The sequence below is a fragment of the Phocoena sinus genome, chromosome 3, assembly GCF_008692025.1.
Source record: "Phocoena sinus isolate mPhoSin1 chromosome 3, mPhoSin1.pri, whole genome shotgun sequence".
Lineage (NCBI taxonomy): Eukaryota > Metazoa > Chordata > Mammalia > Artiodactyla > Phocoenidae > Phocoena > Phocoena sinus.
In genome coordinates, this window is record NC_045765.1 from 143246411 (window position 1) to 143268456 (window position 22046).

At 38.6% G+C, this 22046-nt stretch overlaps 1 protein-coding gene across 1 annotated transcript in view; it reads left to right on the plus strand.

Annotated features, from left to right (window-relative positions):
• Positions 1–22046, plus strand: part of CPLANE1 (ciliogenesis and planar polarity effector 1) — a 137651-nt gene that overhangs the window by 65474 nt on the left and 50131 nt on the right. Inside the window, 6 exon segments of the mRNA XM_032626907.1 lie at positions 2388–2492; positions 5797–5906; positions 6240–6435; positions 7016–7165; positions 11355–11605; positions 16586–16673. Coding sequence (XP_032482798.1) covers positions 2388–2492; positions 5797–5906; positions 6240–6435; positions 7016–7165; positions 11355–11605; positions 16586–16673 — 900 coding nt within the window.

Sequence of the window (22046 nt, forward strand, 5' to 3'; positions counted from 1 at the left end):
TTGCGGAGCACAGGCTCTGGATGCGCAGGCTCAGCGGCCATGATTCACGGGCCCAGCCGCTCCGCGGCATGTGGGATCCTCCTGGACCGGGGCACGAACCCATGTCCCCTGCATTGGCAGGCGGACTCTCAACCACTGCGCCACCAGGGAAGCCCAATGTCCACATTTTAAACTGGCATTTTCCCATTAGTGATATCACCACTCATTTGATTGGACAAGATTTTTACCTTGGAAGTCACCCCTGATTTATCCCTCACATCTGTTACCCCATTCCTTCACATAATCCTTGGCCTGGTGCTCCCTCCCTTTTTTGGTGCCACGACCCAGCATCAGGCCTCTGCGTGCTGAGCAGTTGTCTCCTCACTGACCTGCTTAGCTTCTGTTTCTCAGCTGCTTAATCTGTCTGGTGTTCTTCTTTTCCACACACTTGTCTTAAAACCATTTTCTTTTTCATTCTTGATAACATTCTTTCTCTTCACAAAGGTGGTACATATTCACTGGAGAAGATTTAGAAAATGCAAGTAGAAAATAAGACCAATATTAAAATCTCCAATAATCCTTCTGTCTAGAGATAACCAGTGTTAATATTCTTCTAGAGTTTATTTTCTGAATATCCCTACTCTCTATATATCTATAAATTATATATGTGTGTGTGTATATATATATATATTTATATATAAAAAGAATACCTCCTCTACTTGTTTATAACTTACTTGTTTTTACATACTAGTATTAAGGTATATATCTTCCCATTTTACTAGATATTCTTCTGCAATGTCATTTAAAATGACTGCGTAGTACTCCAGTGAATGTATATTGTGTCATTCCAAACAACAACAATTCTCCAATTCTGTGACATCTACTGGGTGTCCTATAATTCAATTCCATTCTAACACTAATAACCTAGAGTTAGCACAGACCCCAGAGGTTAAGGAATCAGTCCCAAAAGACTCCCTATTTCCTTTAGACACCAGCTGCAAATGGGGTCCCCCAACACCTGCATTTTTGTCTGGTCACATATAAATTCAGGGATTCCCATGACACCCCCACCCCCTACCAGCAGGTTTACTAATTCTCTAGAACAACTCTAGAACTCACAAAAGCACTTTATTTGTGGTTACAGTTTCATTATAAAGGATACAGCTCAGGAACAGCCAAATGGGAGAGATGCATAGGGCAAGGTATGGGGTTTGAGGACACAGAGCTCCCACACCCTTTCTGGGTGCACCAATTCCCAGCACATCCACTTAATCATCAACCTAGAAGCCCCCTTAGCCTCGTTGTCTCAGGGTTTTTACTGAAATTTCATTACATAGGCATGATTGAGTACATCATTGGCCATTGGTGATTGAACTCCAGCTGCTCTCCCTTCCGTGGAGGTGGGAGTAAGGCGGGGCTGATAGTTGGTTCCTCTGGTGACCAGCACCCATCCTGAAACTATCTAGGGGCCTGCCAGGAGTCATTAGCCTAAACTCAAATATGATTAAAAGGGGCTCATCATGAATAACAAAACATACTCCTACCACTCAGGAAAATCCAAGGGTGTAAGGAGTTTTGTTCCTGGAACCAAGGACAAAGACCAAATATAAATATTTTTTATTATACTACCAAGTGCCATCATTGATACTCTTTTATTCTACTTAGACTCCCTGGGTACTCTCCCAGGAATATCCACATCAAAACCTAAACTCCCATAATAGTCTTTGGACTTTGATTCTACTTCCTGCTGAATGTTTCCTCCAGGGTGGAAATTACCTCAGGTACAGCATGTGCAGTCTGAATTCATTATCCCTTCCCTACCAACTGGTTTGTTCTTCTGTGTTCTCTATCTCCATTTGTGTCACTACCAACTTAACATCAAAACACATATTATTCTGAGTTCTGCTTTCCCCTTCCCCCTCTCAACCAGTCAGTAGCCAGTTCTTGCCTGTTTTACTACCGTTGTAATTCTAAAATTTATCCTCTCTCCTCTATTCCTCACCATTACTAGGTACTTATTTGAACTGCTGCAGCAGCCTCATCTATCTGATTGCCTTACTTTAATTTTATCCACTCAAATTTATTTTCACACACTGGCTGGGGTGGTTTCTCTGGAACATCCGTCTGACCATATCATTTCCCTGCTCAACAACTTCTACTGGATCTTCATCAGTCAGAAGAATAGGTTTCTAGCCTGGGCATACAGAGTCCTTCACAATTTTGGTTTTAATTCTACTGAGCTGCCTGTGAGGGTCGACTTAGATACCACTTCACTCAGAAAGTCCATTTTGGTAACATCTTGACACTGAATTCCTCACCTCCCTTGAGTTAGGTACTCTGCTTCTGGGCTCCTGGTAATATATTGGCTTCTCAATGATTGCTTCCAATGTTTTGTTGTTATATTTAAGAAAAACTCCAGGATAATGTTAATACTTCAGCTGGATTGCATTTCATGGCCTCTGTAAAAAAGAAAGTTAAAGGATGTCAGGATGCAAGTACAAATACAGACCCAGGTAAAATGCTATTTCACTTTAATTTTTAAAATTCATTACATTTTGCAATATTTAATATATCTCAACTTTTTTTTCAAAACAGTGATTTAAAGGGAATTTAAAATTATGTGATAGGGACTTCCCTGGTGGTCCAGTGGTTAAGACTCCACACTACCAATGCAGGGGGCCTGTGTTCAATCCCTGGTCATGGAACTAAATCCCGAATGCCTCAACTGAGAGATCCTGCATGCCACAACTAAAGATCCCTCATTCCTCAACTAAAGATCCTGCATGCTGTAACTAAAGGTCCCGCACATGGCAATGAAGATTCTGCATGGCGCAACTAAGACCCAGCGCGGCCAAATAAATAAATATTTAAGTAAAAAATAAATGAATAAAATTATGTGATATTAGTTACTCATCCCAGCTTCTTGTCCCCAGCCCTGGTATATACTTTACACATTTTAAACTAAAACTAAATTTTAAATTGAATTTATGGTAACTTTATTAAAACGTAATAGGTATTTGTTTAAAAATGCCATGGACTACATCCTAAATCAGTAGAAATAATATATATTCTAAAATTTTTTATTTTTTGGCTGCGCCATGCAGTATGTAGGATCTTAGTTCCCTGACCAGGGATTGAACCGCACCCACTGCATTGGAAGAGCGGAGTCTTAACCACTGGACCGCCAGGGAAGTCCTGGTAGAAATAACATTTTGAATTTGGGTTCTCTGTGCCATAATTGACTTTACTAGAATTTTATGCCTAAGATTGAGAGGCCTGAAGCCATGGCTACTGAAGTTGAGTTAGGAAGAGAAGGACTAGATTGGGTTTAGTGTGGGAAGAATATATGTAACTGTGTCCAAAAATAGAGGAAATAAATGTTGGAGGAGCTATTATTTGGAATTTTGCCTGACAGACTTCTTCATTAATGTAATGAATGAATGTATTAGGTGGTTTCCAGTATTTTTCTCCTATGAATGATGCTTCAGTGAGTAACTTCTTGCATAGAGCCTTTTTTGTTGTCGTTGTTCATCACTATGATTTAGCTAACTCTTTTACCCTTTACCAATCCAGTAGATTAAAGAAAAAGGCCTCTGTTATTTTAATTTTTATTTCTTTCTGAATGAGGTTGAGCATGTACAAGTTTTTTTTTGATAAGATTTTTTTGATGCAAATGGTGAGTGTGCATTTGAGAAACATTCTTAAATGTATCTTTGAGAAAGCCTAGGAGGTACTTGACTGCTCTGTAGTCTTCTAAAGTCAGCAGCCTATTTGCTAGAAGTTTGTTATTCATTCAGGTGATCAGGCCCAGGATATAAATAATAATAAAATCTAAAATTATCATATTAATTAAAAATTAAATTCTTAAGCTGTCTACTTTTCTACCACATTTTATACACAATATATAAAAATCTGCACTTGTATATTTAATTTTTTCTGTGCTTGTGAAATCCTTTTTCTGTTTTCTCTTTTTGTCCCAAATCTCCTAATTGACTACAAGATAAAGATGCTGGTTCTCAAGAAGTTGTTTCTGAATGTCATAAAAATCAGCAAATCATTTCTTCCTCATCAGGTGTGATTTTTTTCTTTTTTTTTCTGAGAACACCATGACTAGTTAAAGGTTATGTCTGCATGACGGCTGAAACAGGAGTTACCGACCCCCATAAAAAAAAAGCAGTTAAACCAATCAATTGATTTAATAGAGATAGAATGATAATTTAAGTATTTTCACTTTCTTTTTTTCTAGTTTTTAAAAAAATTTATTTATTTTATTCATTTATTTTTGGCTGCATTTGGTCTTCGTTGCTGCACACGGGCTTTCTCTATAGTTGCGGCAAGCAGGGGCTACTCTCGTTGCAGTGCGTCGGGTTCTCATTGCGGTGGCTTCTCTTGTTGCAGAGCATGGGCTCTTGGCACGCGGGCTTCAGTTGTTGTAGCACATGGGCTCAGTAGTTGTGGCTTGTGGGCTCTAGAGCACAGACTCAGCAGTTGTGGCGCATGGGCTTAGTTGCTCCACGGCATAGGGGGATCTTCCTGGACCAGGACTCGAACCTGTCTGTGTCCCCTGCATTGGCAGGTGGATTCTTAACCACTGTGCCACCAGGGAAGCCCTTTTTTTCTAGTTTTTTGGTTGTCACGTGGTTTAAATTCAAGCCTTGGTGCCAAGTTTCCAGTACTCAGTATTGCAACGAGTTATATTTTGCTTGTGAAATTTGAAAGTAATGTTCTATTAAAAATGCAATGCTAGGGGAAAAAAATACAATGCTAGGAAATAAGATTAGAGTTGTAGGACAAAAGTCACAGAGTTAGACTGCTGACTTATTGTGACAGGCTTCTATATTGTTTTGAATAAGAAGCTAATGACTTTTGTAAAATTAAGATATTAAACATTTTAAGTGGTAAAATTTAGCTATGGTCTTTATATATACTAAGAACTACTGAATTGTACATTTTTAAAGCAGGTGAATTACATCTCCATAAAGCTGGTTAAACAAGCGAACAAGCAACAAGAAACTGTGGAAAGTAAAAAAATAAATTAGTTAAGATTAATTTCCTAAAGCCTAGTTTTATTGAAATTTTAAGCAAGCAGAACTGACTTAATATATCTGAAATTGAAAAATGAAATTATAGCATGTTCTTGGTATGACTTAGATATTTCATTATTCTTGTGAGCCATTCATATGAGAAAAGCAATAGTCAATATGCATCAATTCTGAATTATTCTAGAGTAATTTGCCCTTAGAATAGAATACAATTTGCTTTAATTTATTTATACCTATGAAACTTCTACTTAGATTTTCAACAAATATCCTTTTTTTTTTTTTTTGGTTGCGTTGTGTCTTCTTTGCTGTGCGCAGGCTTTCTCTAGTTGCAGCGAGCAGGGGCTACTTTTTGTTGTGGTGTGCAGCCTTCTCACTGCAGTGGCTTCTCTTGTTGCAGAGCACGGTCCCTAGGGCACGCGGGTGTCAGTAGCTGCAGTGTGTGGGCTCAGTAGTTGCGGCACGCAGGCTCTAGGGTGCGCGGGCTTCAGTAGTTGTGATACGCATGCTCAGTAGTTGTGGCTCGCGGACTCTAGAGCACAGGCTCGGTAATTGTGGTGCACGGGCTTAGTTGCTCCGCAGCATGTGGGATCTTCCTGGACCAGGAATTGAACCCGTGTTCCCTGCATTGGCAGGTGGATTCTTAACCACTGCGCCACCAGGGAAGTCCGTCCAACAAATGTCTTTAATGTTGTTTGTTGCTAACTTTTTCTTACCAAGTTAATGACATAGAGCTATTTACAGATTTTTTTACTATCCTGATTTTTCTTATTTTTAGAACATGAATCTTTCAGTGTTCCTCAACTTTTGGCACCAAATGTATATCTGAATCTCAAACTTTCCACTGAAATATCAGAGAAACCTCTGTCACCTTCAGCAAGTGAAACGGTACTAAATTTGGAAGTTTTAATAATACCTTTGTGCTAAATTTTATTATGGTCATCTGCATTATTCAGTTGTATAGGTGAAATGAGGCCAAAAATCTCATCTACATAGATTTGTTGGAAAGGTCAAAAATTAGCTTAAAATTTAAATATTGTGCCCCCAAATACTGTAAACCAAAACCATCACACATACTTCCTGAAGTTTGCCCTAAGTTAGGCTTATATAAGCTCTTCTTGCCTTGAGAATTAAACCTTTTTGGGGCAGGGGTAGGGTAGAGTGGCCGTACTAGAAGTAAAAAGAATGTAACCCTCTTTGATTTTGTGTGTTTTGGTTCAGATTGGGCACACTTACATAAATGTGATTGACATTGAAGCTGATGATCTACACAAGTTACCTGTTAGAGAAGAGCCTTCAGATGATAATAGTATCAAACAGCAAAGCGATCGTCTAGAAGTCCCATCTTCTGCAGAACTACATTACATGGCAGCTTCAGTTACTAATGCTCTTCCCCTGCACAATTTTAAGGGTCAAGGTAATAATTTTTTCTACTTTTAAAATAAATTTAAAACATTTTGAAAAATTCTTTAATATAGCATTGTTACCCCTACTTATGTCTCTTAGCTCTCCTCCTCCAAATCCACTGTAATTTTATTTTATTTTTTTAATAAATGTATTTATTGATTTATTTATTTATTTTTGGCTATGTTGGATCTTTGTTGCTACGTACAGGCCTCCTCTAGTTGTGGCGAGCGGGAGCGACTGTTCGTTGCAGTGTGTGGGCTTCTCACTGCAGTGGTCTCTCTTGTTGCGGAGCATGGGTTCCAGGCACGTGGGCTCAGTAGTTGTGGCTTGCGGGCTCTAGAGCACAGGCTAAGTAGCTGTGGCACATGGGCCCAGTTGCTCCATGGTATGTGGGAACTTCCTGGACCAGGGCTCGAGCCCATGTCCCCTGCATTGGCAGGTGGATTCTCAACCACTGTGCCACCAGGGAAGTCCAAATTCACTGTAATTTTAGATGTTTATATTCACATTTAGAAATGTTCTATTAATCTTTTAAATACCTTGTTTATAAGTTTAGAATCAATCTTTTTATGCCTTTCTTTTCTTGATAGAATCTGGCAATTCTGCTATGGATTTATTTTTTAAACCTGCAGAAGTGTCTCCAACCTTTCTGGATGGAAGAAGCTGGAGAGCAGGCATTCCAGAAGTGAAGGAGCCTTGCATCACCTCACCTCCACCATCAGACATACAGCAGGACAAAGGTGAATGCCCTAGATTTATAGCATAACTTTCCCCTTTCTCTGAATTACCGTTATATTAGAAATAAGCACTAAAACTTGATCACTGCAGAGGAAACCAGAAAAAGGGTTTTTCCCTTGCTAAGGAGAGTAGGGGCAGATAGGTAAATGAGATAGAGTCATGGTTCCAAGCCTGGGACCCAGGAATATTGTGCAAGGAAACTACAGATCTGTTTGTGCATATGTCTTTTCTCAATTAATGAGGCTAAAAATAAATATCCTGTGGAATTTCATGAGTGTTTTGGTGTTAAAAAGGAATTCTCATATTTTAGAAGGTGGGAAGTTCTAGAATAGCACATAGAAAATACACAGGCTTGGTAGCCAATAGTACTTTATTAGTAAAATATTCAGTTTTATAGTCATAAATCAGGTTGCATTATTGTAAAATATTTGCAAGATTTAGAAGAATGTTTCTCCAAAACCTAAACTTATTACATGCTGTGAATCATTAGATTAATCTAGTATGTAATCAGACTTCCTGCAGCAGAGACCTAATGCCTCTTCTGGCTTCCACAACTGTTGGGAGGAATGGACCTATCCTTGTGGTCATCAGCTGCTTGGGTGCAAAGTCCAGCACTGCCTTTTCATTGTGCATCAACAGCAGACACTCAGGAGATGTGAGGAGCAAGGAAGGGATGGGTAGCAGGGAAACTTCACCTTAGGATGTATTAGAGCATGTGTATTACAGCTGTGTATACAATAAGTACCAGCATTTCAGATTTTGAAGGCTTTGTCCTCTCTCTCCCCTGCCATGGGACTGCTAGGTGCATGGGTAGTGGAGGGAGGATATCTGAAGCTGACAGTCTTTCAGGCTGGGGAAGTGTGTGGGGGAAATGAAAAGACCTTGGCTTTTATCAGTAGATTCAAATAGAACAGACCTGGCTTTCAGTCTCAGCCCTGTTACTTAATAGCTTGGAGACTTTTTGCAGGTAATTAACTTTATCTGATCCTCACTTGTATCTCTGTAGGATACAACTTCGTAGAGTTGTCATGAGGGTTGCATCTAGCCAAATGCCTGCGACTACTTAAGTACCCTGTTCGTTTCCCTTCATTTTCACACCAACTTGACTTTTGAACTTCTGACAAACTAGAACCGGACTGATCTCCCTGTGACCTCAGAATATCTTAGGACAGCATTTAAAATGACTATAAGCTACAGGTTAATTTCCTCCATCAGTGAGATCAAGTCTGTATTCAACCTTTTGGAAGATCCTTCTCTGAGGAGATCAGTCATGAAAATATGTCAGTGGACCCTTCTACTATTACTAAAGAGAACTTAAAAATGCCAATTTAAAAGGAAGAGTTTTATATTGTGAAATTAAATTCCATCATGGTATACATAGTATACTTTAAAGAGTCAGAATATAGTCACAGTAGAGTTGAGTGGGATTTGTATTATAAGAAAAGGCTGGGAGAAGGGAGGGACAGGGTTCTTAGGTATTTAAAACAAAAGCAAAAGCCAAACAAACAATACATTTCTGTTTTAGTGAGACCTCACCATTTTGAATGACAGTAGCTTACTATTTTAGAAACCATCTCCAACAGGAATACTATCAGTAACAGCAAGCAGAGCTTTGCTAGGCAGAGGGAGAGCATTGCAGGGTCAGTGGAACTCAGTATTTTAAATCATCTCCTAAGTGATTTTTTTCCAGTTAGTCAGTGAGAGTGGAACAGTTTCTCCATAGGAAGGGAAACTAGTTTCATTATGTATGTAAGCCATTCCAGATTTTGAGCACATCCATCTCTTTTTTGCTGTATATTCTACTTGAAGTTTGCACACCAGATTCTTTCCTGCGTGAATAAGGGAGATACTGCAGGCTGCCAAGAAACAAGAAGGATAGGTGGCAAAGTACTGTGAGAGTCAAGCTCAAAAAAGGGTAGGGCCAAAACAGGTAGGGAAAGATTATGTGACTGCTATTGCCAACACTGGAATTTACCTTTATCTTCTCATGGGAAGCTTCTCCTTAGACTGGGACTGAAATATAATCACTACTTAACATTTGTTTAGTAGTCCACAGTTTTCAGAGTATTTTGTTGGATAATTTGATCTTCACAAAACCTCTGTGAGTTAGGTAGGACAGGCATCATAATCCTCATTTGACCAACTCTTCATTCACTCAACACTAAGTTAGGGACAATATATTGGGACTGAAGAAGAGAGTAATACCAGGCTCTGTGTCCTTGGGCTCATACATGGGGGGAAGGAAGGCAGGGAAGTAAAGAGATGATTATGATACAGCATGGTAAGTGCAGTTACAGCGATAAGGATGAGACTGTTGGGAAAAATAGCATCTAATCCATATCTGGGGAGGATTTGGGCTATTTAGGGGAGAGCCACCTAAATGGAATCTTAAAAGTAGGATCTAGCGAGGGAAAGGTGCATACAGATGGAGAGAATAGATTGTGCAGTGACTCAGAGGTTTGATGGAGCTTGCTGAGTTTGAGAAAATTAAAGTTCAGTGTGCTTGGAATTTTTGTTTTTTAAAGAAATAGCGAGAAATGAGCTGGATAGGTAGGCCAAGGGAAGACAATGCCATTGTCTCTCATACTGAGACATTTGAACTTTTAAGGTGAAGGCATTAGAGAAACGCTGAAGGATTTCAGGTAGAAAAGGAAAAATACCAGATTTGGGTTTTAAAAGATCTCTCTAGGGCCTGTGTGGAAGTTGGGCTAGAGAGAAGTGAAATAAGTTAGAGATAAGGATACTGTTTGGGGTCCATTGGTTGTGAAAGCTTCAGCTAAGCACTGGTAGTAGGAATGAGGAGATGATAGGTACGTGGATCCTCAATATTTGGTGTCACGTTGGAACTGAAGGAAGGAAGAACCTCGAATGTGTCTCAGGCCTCTGGCTTGGGAAGCTGGGTGAATGATAGTGCTTACTCCCTGAGCTGGGGAATCGGGGAAGGAGCAAGGTGAATGGGCTGAAGTGATGAGTTTGGTTTTATGTGCTTTGGGGACAGCCTAACTGAGATGACCAGCATACAGATGGATTTAAGGGCTGGAGCTCAGAAAGAGTGCCATTTGGATGCGAGAGTCAGCAGTGCATCTGAGACCTCACCCAGAGAGGGTGGGTTAAGTGAGAAGAGACGTGAGCTGAGACTGGCGCCCTGGAAATACTGAAGGGTAAAAGGAGTGGGTGGCGGAAGGGAAGACCAAGACGACAACTGAGAAGGGAGAGCGAGATAGGGAGGAGAAGACCCAGAAGCCAAAAGTGTTTTAAATTCGTGACAACAATCAGTTGGGCTTAAGAGTAGAGTCAGTCATTGGCTTTGATATGGGCCTTGGGAGGTTTAATGTTTGCCTAAGAGCCCACGTAGAAGCAGTAATGGCCAACATTGGACCTAGGTTTTACTGTGTGACATTGTTGGTTTTCAAGGAGAGTTTTAAAAAGTCATAAAAATTGTAAGGTTGCTTTTTGATGAAGTGTATTTTTGTAGCAGAAGATAAAAGTAACATTCAAATTGCATTGTATATGGAACTTTGTGGTAATGGTAACACTGTTATGTATTCTTATCTCACAACAAAGACAAATCTCAGAAGTCAAGAAGCTGAAATGGTATTTCTAAGTATATTAAGTTAAAACTGATTTGGAAGGGAATGTTATGTTGACTTAAAATGAGGTCTTCAAAAAAGTAGATCTGCATCTACTTCTGTTTTTTTTGTTGTTGTTGTTGTTGTTTTTTGCAGTACGCGGGCCTCTCACTGTTGCGGCCTCTCCCGTTGCGGAGCACAGGCTCCAGATGCGCAGGCTCAGCGGCTATGGCTCACGGGCCCAGCCGCTCCGCGGCATGTGGGATCCTCCCTGACTGGGGCACGAACCCACGTCCCCTGTGTTGGCAGGTGGACTCTCAACCACTGCGCCACCAGGGAAGCCCTACTTCTGTTTTTTGGTTGGTTTTTTTTTTCATTTAAAAAAAATTTATTCTATGATTTTTTTTGTTATTTATTTATTTATTTGCGGTACACGGGCCTCTCATTTTTGTGGCCTCTCCCGCTGCGGAGCACAGGCTCCGGATGCGCAGGCCCAGCGGCCATGGCCCACGGGCCCAGCCGCTCTGTGGCATGTGGGACTCTCAACCACTGCGCCACCAGGGAAGCCCCTATTTCTGTTTTAATTGTAGTCAATTCTGATATTACCTTTATTAATATTTAGATACTCCGAAGCCAGATCTTCAATTCAAGGAACCAAGCTCAAAGTCAGATGCCTCAGATTACCCTCTGTGGGAACTACTACAGGATGTGTCTACCACTCATCCTGCGCCAAGCTCTGCAGCTTGCCGGCTAGAGCATCTCACCTCAAAGCTTCAGAAAATGGATGAACAGCTGTTAACAATACAGAACATTGCTGAAAACATAGAGCAGAATTACCCGAGACGTATCATGCTAGACCGACATTGTATTAAGGTAGGCTGTCTTTGTTTTAGTTTTCTGTTTGTTACCTACTTATTAAATTTGTAGTGTGATATAATTTTAGACTCTTGATTTTTCAAAATAATGGGAAATTTGGTTTCTTTAGGCTAGGGTTTCTCAACCTCAGCATTGTTGACATTTGGGCCAGATATTTCTTTGTTGTGGGAGTTTGTCCCATGCATTGTAAGATAATTAGTAGCATCCCTGGTCTTGACCCACTAGCTGTCAGTAGCATTCCCCTCAGCTATAATAATCAAAAATGTCTCCAGGCATTGCCAAATGTCCCCTGGGAGACAAAATCACTCCCAGTTGAGAACCACTTAAACGTTAACCTTTTAAGAAGTGAACTCTTGCTTCCTACCAGGAAAATAAATATATGAATTACAAAACCAGAATGTGGTTTTAGATAAACCCTGCTCATAATTGAGTATCATTTTCTTCGGCAAGATTTTTATAACTTTACAAACAGTGTTGTCCTTATATTTTGAATTCTGTTTCTTTCAGATATTTTATACAGTGGGATTACTAGTGCTTAGAAGTTTTCTGTATCTTTAAAAAGTATTCAGAATAAAGAGATTGATGTTTATGTATATTGGTATATCATGGTAGTTAGACCAATAGGAAGGAAGTCTCAAACGTTAATTACTTACTTTGCACAAGCATCCTGTCTTTTTTTTTAGGAAATAAAATTTATATAAAATAAAGGTTAACGAACAAATGGTAAAAATATTTTGAATGTGTTAAAGCCTTATATTGAGAAATGCAAATTGGTTTGCAGGAAAAGAATTCCATCAGTGACATGTCTAACAAATATTCCAGGTTGCTAAGATGTTGATATTTTAAAAGATAAATTTATTAGGTTTATAGCATTTCTTTAATCCAAACATTTAACAATTATTAAAAGGTTAAGGTTAAACATATTAAAAGGTATGTGAAACTACACTGAAAAAATATATGAAGTAGGACTACTGTTCTTTTTTTAAAAGTTTTATTGGAGTGTAGTTGATTTGCAATGTTGTGTTAGTTTCAGGACTACTATTAAGTAATGACATTATGGTGTTTTTTTGGTTGTTTTCCTTTTTGTTTTTAATCCAGGTTTAGATCTGTTATATCCAAATTAATGTTGAGTGTCAGAGTTGTCCTTGGAAGTCCATATTCCAAGGAATCCCTTTCAAAATCCCTTATTTTCTAGTTTATTAAGTGTATCTAAAGCCAGATATGTTACTTACACCTGAATCTAGTCTTGTTCCTGGCTTGTTCACTTCTCCAGAGCCCATGAATCATTCGTTCCTTTAACAAACATTTATCGACCTTCTACCACATGCTAGGCCCTGTGCTAAGTTCTGGGAATAGGAGAGTAAACAAGGCATAGTCCCTACTCTCAAGGAGCTTAGAATCTAATAAAAGAAGTTAGATGTATGCACCAAAAATACATGTGAACAGGGTGCTATAAGGACACACAGGTACATATGGCCTGTTGTGACTGTATAGGTAAGTGAAGCTATGGCACCAGAGAAGGCTTCGTAGAGGTGATTCTTGAACTGATAATGAATTGATATTCATCAGTTCGATGAGCAAGGGCTGATGAAAACATCGTGAGCAAAAGCAGAATGGCATAGAGTATTTGGGGAACTATGTCAATGTTAGCGGAAGGTAGCAGTTGATGGGACTGGGCTTTAAGATGCCTGGCAGGAGAGGTAGGTAGGACAGATAGGGAAGGATGGAAAGTGTTGTTTGCTGTGCCAAGAGAGTAGGATTTTATTCTATAAGCAGGCAATAGGGAACCACTGAGGAATTTTAAGCACTGAAATGATATGATCAGACACTCTGGCAGCCATGTGGTGAATAGAATGGAGAGGAAAAGACTAGGAACAGGGAGATTGGTTGGGTCACAGTAGTTCTAGGCTAGCTGTTTGTTAGAATCAACTTGGGAACTGTCAGAAGTGCAAACTCATGGGCCCCATACCTATGAAATTTTGATTTTAGGTAGGTCTGGGTTAGAGTCCAGGAATCTGTATTATTAACAAATTTCATAAATGATTCTTAATCAGTTAGCTCTATATCAGGTCTATTTTTTTTTTTTTTTTTGGTGGTATGCGGGCCTCTTACAGTTTTGGCCTCTCCCGCTGCGGAGCACAGGCTCCGAACGCGCAGGCTCAGCGGCCATGGCTCACGGGCCCAGCCGCTCCATGGTATGTGGGATCTTCCCAGACCCGGGCACGAACCCGTGTCCCCTGCATCGGCAGGTGGACTCTCAACCACTGCCCCACCAGGGAAGCCCTATATCAGGTCTATTGATTGGTGTTTGGGATCTGGTGAATAGTACCAAGCCAAGAAATAATAATAACCTGAACTTTGGCACTGGGGATGGAGGGAGGATGTAGCAGGGTTCAGAGGTTGAGTGGCTGTGGGAAGGTGAAGAATAATGCAGAGATTCACAGTAGACTCCAGATTTCCAGCCTGGGTGAATGTTGGAGTCATTTTCTAAACTAGGGTAGAGGAAGTGTGTGTCTTTTGGGAGGCGTAAGACAGAGATTTCAGTGAGGGCCACGTGAAATTTGAGGTGCTGTGAGATTAGTAGGCATTTGGATATCTATTGATGCTTCTGGAGCTCAGGAGCTAGATCCGGGGTGATGGTACAGATTTTAGAGTCATCAGTTAGGAGAAAGTTCAAATTATAATAGTGAGGGCACTCACCCAGAGAGAGCATATTGAGTAAGGAAAAAGTGGGTTAAGATCAGAATTCTGTGGGTGCACTAACTTTTAAGGATGGGGATTCAACAACAAAGCTTAAGAAAATAATCTGAGGGAGGGAAGATGCTCAGGAGAAAGCAAGCCAGAGGAGGAATTTCAAGAAGAATTTCCACAGATCTGGGTCATTAGATAAAAGGACAGTTGTGCATGTCAAGATCACTTGGGATGCTTCTTCAAAATATACATGCCAGCCCTATTGAAAGGCGTGGGGCGGAGAGAGAGGAAGGGGAGTGACTTTGCAAGGAGGAGGGCGTAGGTCACACACTTGTATTTTTTGAAAGTTCCCGCAAATTCTGATACAGGTCCCCTCTCGGCCCAAGCCTTTCCAAACTGGAAGGTAGGCATTATGTTTTTTGCTTGGTGCATGCAGGCAATTGATAACTTTATTTAATGGCTGTCTCCGTGCACTCATTTTTAGATTCTGACAGAAATAAAATCATGTTCCTATAATAAAGACTTACTAATGGAACAGTTATTAGTAATTGTAGCACAAGCTTGGGAGACAATTTCAAAAGAAGAGTTCTAAAAATGGTTGATCAAACTCTATTCTTCCAAGGTGACTACTTTGAAGGAAATAGAATTGATTTAAATGAAAGGTTTGGCATACTGCCTTAAAATGTTCTCACCCTATTATAATGCACACATAAATACAAAGATTTTTACTTGCCCATTTTAGTTTAAGAAAACAGCTTGTAGGTCTGGAAGAGGCTGAGGGACACCGTGGACACACCGACTACATGCCTTAAAGATACGGGTTCAATTCCATGTTCTGGATTTGCAAGTCACTGAATTTCTCTGGGCCTTATTCCCTCATCTTTAAAATGAAAGGTTTTGTTTTCTTCAGATAAATACCCCAAAGTAGAATTGCTGGATTGTATGTTAGATCTATTTTTATTTTTTTTTGAAGAACCTCCATACTGTTTTCCATAGTGGCTGCACTAATTTACATTCCTACCAGCAGTGCACAAGAGTTCCCTTTTCTCCACATCCTTGTCAATACTTGTCTCTTTGATAATAGCCATTCTGTCTGGCATGAGGTGATATCTCATTGTGGTTTTGATTTGCATTTCCTTGATGATTAGTGATGTTGAGCACCTTTTCATGTGTCTGTTGGCCATCTGTATGTTGTCTTTGGAAAAATGTTCATGTCCTCTGCCCATTTTTAAATTGGATTGTTTGTTTTTTTGATATTGAGTTGTATGAGTTCTTTAAATATTTTACATATTAATCTCTTATTGAAGATAGTATTTGCAAATATTTTCTCCCAGTCTGTAGATTGCCTTTCTGTTTTGTTGTTGGTTTCCTTCGCTGTGCAAAAGCTTTTTAGTTTGATGTAGTCTCTGTTCATTTTTGCTATCTTGCACTTGCCTGGGGAGACAGATCCAAAAAATATATCACTGAGACCAATGTCAAAGAGCGTACTGCCTGTTTTCTTCCAGGAGTTTTATGGTTTCAGGTCTTACATATAAGTCTTTAATCCAGTTTGAGTTTATTTTTGTGTATGGTGTAAGAAAATGGTCTGTGAAAATGGTTTCATTCTTTTAAATGCAGCTGTCCAGTTTTCCCAACATCATTTGTTGAAGAGACTTTCTAAAACACAAAACAAATAAACATATAAAACAGAAACAGACTCATATATACAGAGAACAAACCAGTGGTTGCCAGAGGGAAGGTGGATGGGAGATGGGCCGAATAGGTAAAGGGGATTAAGAGGTACAAACTACCATTTATTTAAAAAAAGAAATAAGTCATGGTGATGTAATGTACAGCACAGGGAAAATAGTCAATAATATTGTATAACTTTGTATGGTGTGTAGTGTATAAAAATATTGAATTACTGTGTTATACACCTGAAACTAGTATAACATTGTAAGTCAGCTATACTTCAATAAAAAATAAATAAATAAAATAAAGGTGAACTATGTAAAAAAAAGAAAAGTTTTGTCTAGATGGTAGTTATCATTCCTCCCCATTGTAAAATTTATAATGCAATTTTCCTGAACCTCTTAAAAGGTTAAATCGGTTAAGATACAAAATAAGTAAAAATTTACTCCTCTTCATCAGTTCTCACCATTTAGCTCATATTGGATTTAATCCTGTTCTTTCATTTGTTGCATTAATACAAATGTGTAAAACCTACATAAAATCGTTTATGATGTTTTGAAATTATCAAACCATAAAATTTGTAGCAGTTATTTTGTTGTGCATGTTTTTCTACAGGTTGAACCTGTAGATCACGTTGAGCTGTCTTCTGGCCCCGAATCTGAAAAAACACTGCCTTCAAAAACCATTCACATTCCTGAAGAAGGTTTGTTGAGGGGTCGGGGGTGGGACTGAAGCCTTTCTTTGAAAGGATAGCTATTTTTTTTTGGTGTGCCAGAACTGGGAATAGTTTTCTTATGGGAGCTGAAGCCATCCGTCCCCTCATTTTTAGATGAGGGCTTCCACCTCAGGCCAGTGTTTTTTCCGAGAAGCCCGACGCTGTACCCTCCCCTGGCGTTTGAACCAGAGGTGGACACTGTGGGCTGGACCTTAGTTTCTGTCACTCCACATCCGCGGCCACACACTGCTGAGGGTCACACAGAGCTTTGTGCTGAGGTGCTTGTTTGTCTGTGGTCATCAGCTGAGCTAGAATTTGAGGTTCAGGTTAAATGACACGGCAATGGTGAAGTATTAAGTTTTTTCGTTTCTTAATGAATGGAATTAGGGTAGTTATTTAAATAAATTTCTACTGTAACTATAGTTGTTTATATCTACATTCTCTCATTGAGTCTTGTCAGCAGTTTAATGCATTTTGCCAAAAAACAGGTTTTAGTTCATTGATTCTCTCTATTGTTTCTTAATTTTCTTTTTCATAAATTTCTACTCCTAGCTTTATTATTTTTTCTGCTTTTGGGGCCTTACCTTGTTGGATTTTTCCTAACTTCATTCTTTCTTTTTTTATTTTTTCTAATAAATGCATTTGAGGCTGAACATGTTTCTGAAAGGACCCAGATAAGAGTGTTGATATGTTACATCTTTTGGTGGTGTTCAGATCGAAATAGTTAGCAGTTTATATTAAGGTTTCTTCTTTAGCTCATAAAAGGAGTTTTTAGCTTCCAAATATTATGGGGCTTGGGCTATATTTTTGTACTTTATTTTCATTGTATTGTGATTAGGTGAGTGTATAATAATGTCATTCTTAGATATTTGTTAAAATTTCCCTCAGTATATACAGTCAGTTTTTGTAAATATTCTCTGTTTATTTGAAAAGAATAAGCGTTTTATGTTGGTTTATATATATATACACACACACATCTCCTACATAAAATCCTACATAAAATTTCATATGTGGGGACTTCCCTGATGGTCCAGTTGTTAAGACTCTGCACTCCCAATTCAGGGGGCCTGGGTTCAATCCCTTGTCAGGGAACTAGATCCCGCATGCTGCAACTAAGAGCGCACGTGCTGCAACTAAAGATCCTACATGTCGCAACTAAAGATCCTGCATGCCTTAACGAGGATCCCGCACGTGGCAACAAAGATCCCACATGCTGCAACTAAGACCCGGCACAGCCAAACAAACAAATAAATAAATAAATTCATATATGTAGTCACACACACATATATAATAGTCAGACTTCTAAATTATACTGTTTAGAAGGGTGCATTAAAAATTACCCACAATGATTGTGGAGTTATTTATTTCTCTTTATAATTCTGTTAAATGTTTCTTTATGTAGTTGAGGCTGTGCTATAAAATGAAGATAGTTCATGATGATTATTTTTGTTGAATTTTGTCCCTTTTATCATTAATGGCTCTCTATTCGCAGTAATGCTTTTTAGACTCAAAAGTCAATTTTGTCTAATATTAATATGTCCATTCCTGCTTTCTTTTGCCTGGTATATCTGTTTTAGTACTTTTTATTTTTTAAAAATTTTAATGGAAAATTTCAAGCATATTTCAATAGCAGACAGAATAGTATAATTGACCTTCATGTACCCAACAATCACCTTTAACAATTATGAACTCATGGCCAATCCCACCCACTCTTCCTACCTTTTCCTGAATTATTTTAAAGCAAATTCCAGGCAGCACATTATTTTATCCATAAATATTTTATATATATCTCTAAAAGATAAGGTCTCCTTTTAAAAAATAATAGTATTGTCATTTCTTTTTTAAAAAGTCTTGATACTGTCATGTATCTAATTAGTGTTCAACTATTGCCAGTTGCCTCATTTAAAAAAATAGTTTATTTGGTCTAGTTGGAGTCCAGATAAGGTCTATACATGGCAGTTGGTTGATGGCTTAAAAGTTTCCTTTAACTTCTGTGTTACTCCTTTATCTCTCTTTTTCCCTTCTAGTTTATTTGTTGAAGAAACCTCGTTGTTTGTCCTTAAGTATTTTTTGGAGTCTATAATTTGCTAATTGAATCTCTGTGGTGTCATTTAACATGTTCCTCTGTTCCCTGTATTTCCTGTACATTAGACATCCCTTTACTTTCAAGCTGAGTGATTATGTTGTAGCTGTATCCAGCATATAGCTAAATTTCATTCTTTTAAATAATTACATAATTTGTGTTTTAATCATCAAGTATAATCAGTTTCCATTTACTGTGATTACTGATATATTTGTGCTTATTTCTATTATCTTATTTTGTGCTTCCTATTTACTCCTTATTTTTTCTTTACTTTCTGTCCTTTCTTTCCTTCTCTTGTATTGAGTTTTCTATATTCTCTCTTTCCCTATTTGTTTAGAAATTGTACATTCTATTTTTAATCTCCTAGTGATTATTCTTCAGTTTTCAACATTCAGAGTTGAGTGTTGAGATGAATATATTTACCTCCCAAACAATATAAGGACTTTAGACTTTTAACACTGATATGCCTTTTCACATTTTCTCTGATAATGTTTTCTAGTATTTTTGTTCTAGCTTGTTTTTAACCCACCCACTTAGTCTCCTTTGTCTTGTATTTTTGCTGTTGTTGTTGTTAAACGTTTTTTTTGTTTTTAACTTATTTATTTTTGGCTAGGTTGGGTCTTTGTTGGCTGCGCCCGGGCTTTCTCTAGATGTGGCGAGCGGGGGCTACTCTTTGTTGCTGTGTGCGGGCTTCTCATTGTGGTGGCTTCTCTTGTTGCAGAGCATGGTCTCTAGGCGTGCAGGCTTCAGTAGTTGTGGCTCGTGGGCTCAGTAGTTGTGGCTTGTGGGCTCTAGAGCGCAGGCTCAGTAGTTGTGGTGCACGGGCTTAGTTGCTCTGTGGCATGTGGGATCTTCCCAGACCAGGGCTTGAACCCGTGTCCCCTGCATTGGCAGGTGGATTCTTAACCACTGCACTGTCTTGTATTTTTTTAGGTAAATACTAATTTGAATTTATCAGCATGTTTGCCAGTTTCTTTCCCCTCAGTTGCTTCTCTTTTAAAAAAAGTTGTAAATTGAATAGTGTACATATGTAAACAATAAATATATGAAACCAAAACACAAGTTTCATCAAATAATACTTGTCCTTATTGCCTGAGATGCACTCTGGCATTTTCTATTCGGTGCCATTATTGCTTCTTGCATCCACTTCTTCGAGGATTGTTCTCTTCTTCCTTCCTTTATTCGTTCTTTCAACTAGAGTCTTAGTAGCAAGTTCTCCCAGTCTTTGAAAATAGTTTTAATTTTACTACAATTTGTGAGTGACGGCTTATAGCTAAGTACAGAATTCTAGGTTGATGCTTATTTCCCTCAGCATTTTAAAGATATTATTCCATTTTCCACTGACACCTCTAATTGCTGAGTTTATAATACCTATGTGCTGTCTGTCTAATTGCTGTTGTTTTATCTCTTATTCCTTTTAAAGTTTTCCTCTTTATGTTTGGTTTATTTTGCATTTTTGATACACTTTGTCTAGGTGTATATTTCTTTTTATTTATACTATATGGGAGTAGGAATGATTATTTTTTTAATAGATCCTTATTGGAGTATAATTGCTTCACAGTACTGTGTTAGTTTCTGTTGTACACCAAAGCAAATCAGCCATATGCATACATATGTCCCCATATCCCCTCCCTCTTGAGCCTCCCTCACATCCTCCCTATCCCACCCCTCTAGGTCATCGCAAAGCACTGAGCTGATCTCCCTGTGCTATGCTGCTGCTTCCCACTAGCTAACTATTTTACATTCGGTAGTGTATATATGTCGATGCTACTCTCACTTTGCCCAGCTTCCCCCTCCCACCCCATGTCCTCAAGTCCATTCTCTATGTCTACATCTTTATTCCTGCCCTGAAACTAGGTTCATTAGTACCATTTTAAAAAAAATTTTAGATTCCATATATATGCGTTAGAATACGGTATTTGTTTTTCTCTTTCTGACGTACTTCACTTTGTATGACAGACTCTAGGTCCATCCACCTTACTACAAATAACTCAATTTTGTTTCTTTTTATGGCTGAGTAATGTTCCATTGTATATATGTGCCACATCTTCTTTATGCATTCATCTGTGGGTGGACATTTAGGTTCATTCCATGTCCTAGCTATTGTGAATAGTGCTGCAGTGAACATTGTGGTACATGTCTGTTTTTTAATTATGGTATTTTCAAGGTATATGCCCAGTAATGAGATTGCTGGGTCATATGGTAGTTCTATTTTTAGTTTTTTAAGGAACCTCCATACTGTTTTCCATAGTGGTTGTATCAATTTACATTCCCACCAGCAGTGCAGGAGGGTTCCCATTTCACCACACCATTTCCAGCATTTATTGTTTCTAGACTTTTTGATAATAGCCATTCTGACAGGCATGAGGTGATACCTCATTGTAGTTTTGATTTGCATTTCTCTAATAATTAGTGATGTTGAGAATCTTTCCATGTGCCTCTTGGCCAACTCTATGTCTTTCTTGATGAAATGTCTATTTAGGTCTTCCAGCCCATTTTTTAATTGGATTGTTTGTTTTCTTGGTATTGATCTCCATGAGCTGTTTGTATAATTTGGAGATTAATCCTTTGTCTGTTGTTTCATTTGCAAATATTTTCTCCCATTCTGAGGGTTGTTTTTTTGTCTTGTTTATGGTTTCCTTTGCTGTGCAAAAGCTTTAAAGCTTAATTAGGTCCCATTTGGTTTTTTTTGTTTGTTTTTATTTCTGTTACTCTAGGAAGTGGGTCAAAAAAATCATGCTGTGGTTTATGTCAAAGAGTGTTTTTCCTATGTTTTCCTCTAAGAGTTTTATAGTGTCTGGTCTTACATTTTGGTCTTTAATCCATTTGGAGTTTATTTTTGTATATGGTGTTAGGGAATGTTCTAATTTCATCCTTTAGGTACACTTTGTCTAGGTGTACATTCTTTTACATGTAGCTGTCCAGTTTTCCCAGCACCACTTATTGAAAAGGCTGTCCTTTCTCCATTGTATGTTCTTGCTTCCTTTGTCATAAATTAGGTGACCATGTGTACATTGGTTTATCTCTGGGCATTCTGTCCTGTACCATTGATCTATATTTCTGTTTTTGTGCCAGTACCATACTGTCTTGATTACTGTAGCTTTGTGGTATAGTTTGAAGTCAGGGAGCCTGATTCCTCCAACTCCATTTTTCTTTCTCAAGATTGCTTTGACTGTTTGGGGTCTTTTGTGTTTCCATACGAATTGTAAAATTTTTTGTTCTAATTCTGTGAAGAATGCCATTGGCAGTTTGATAGGGATTGCATTGAATCTGTAGAT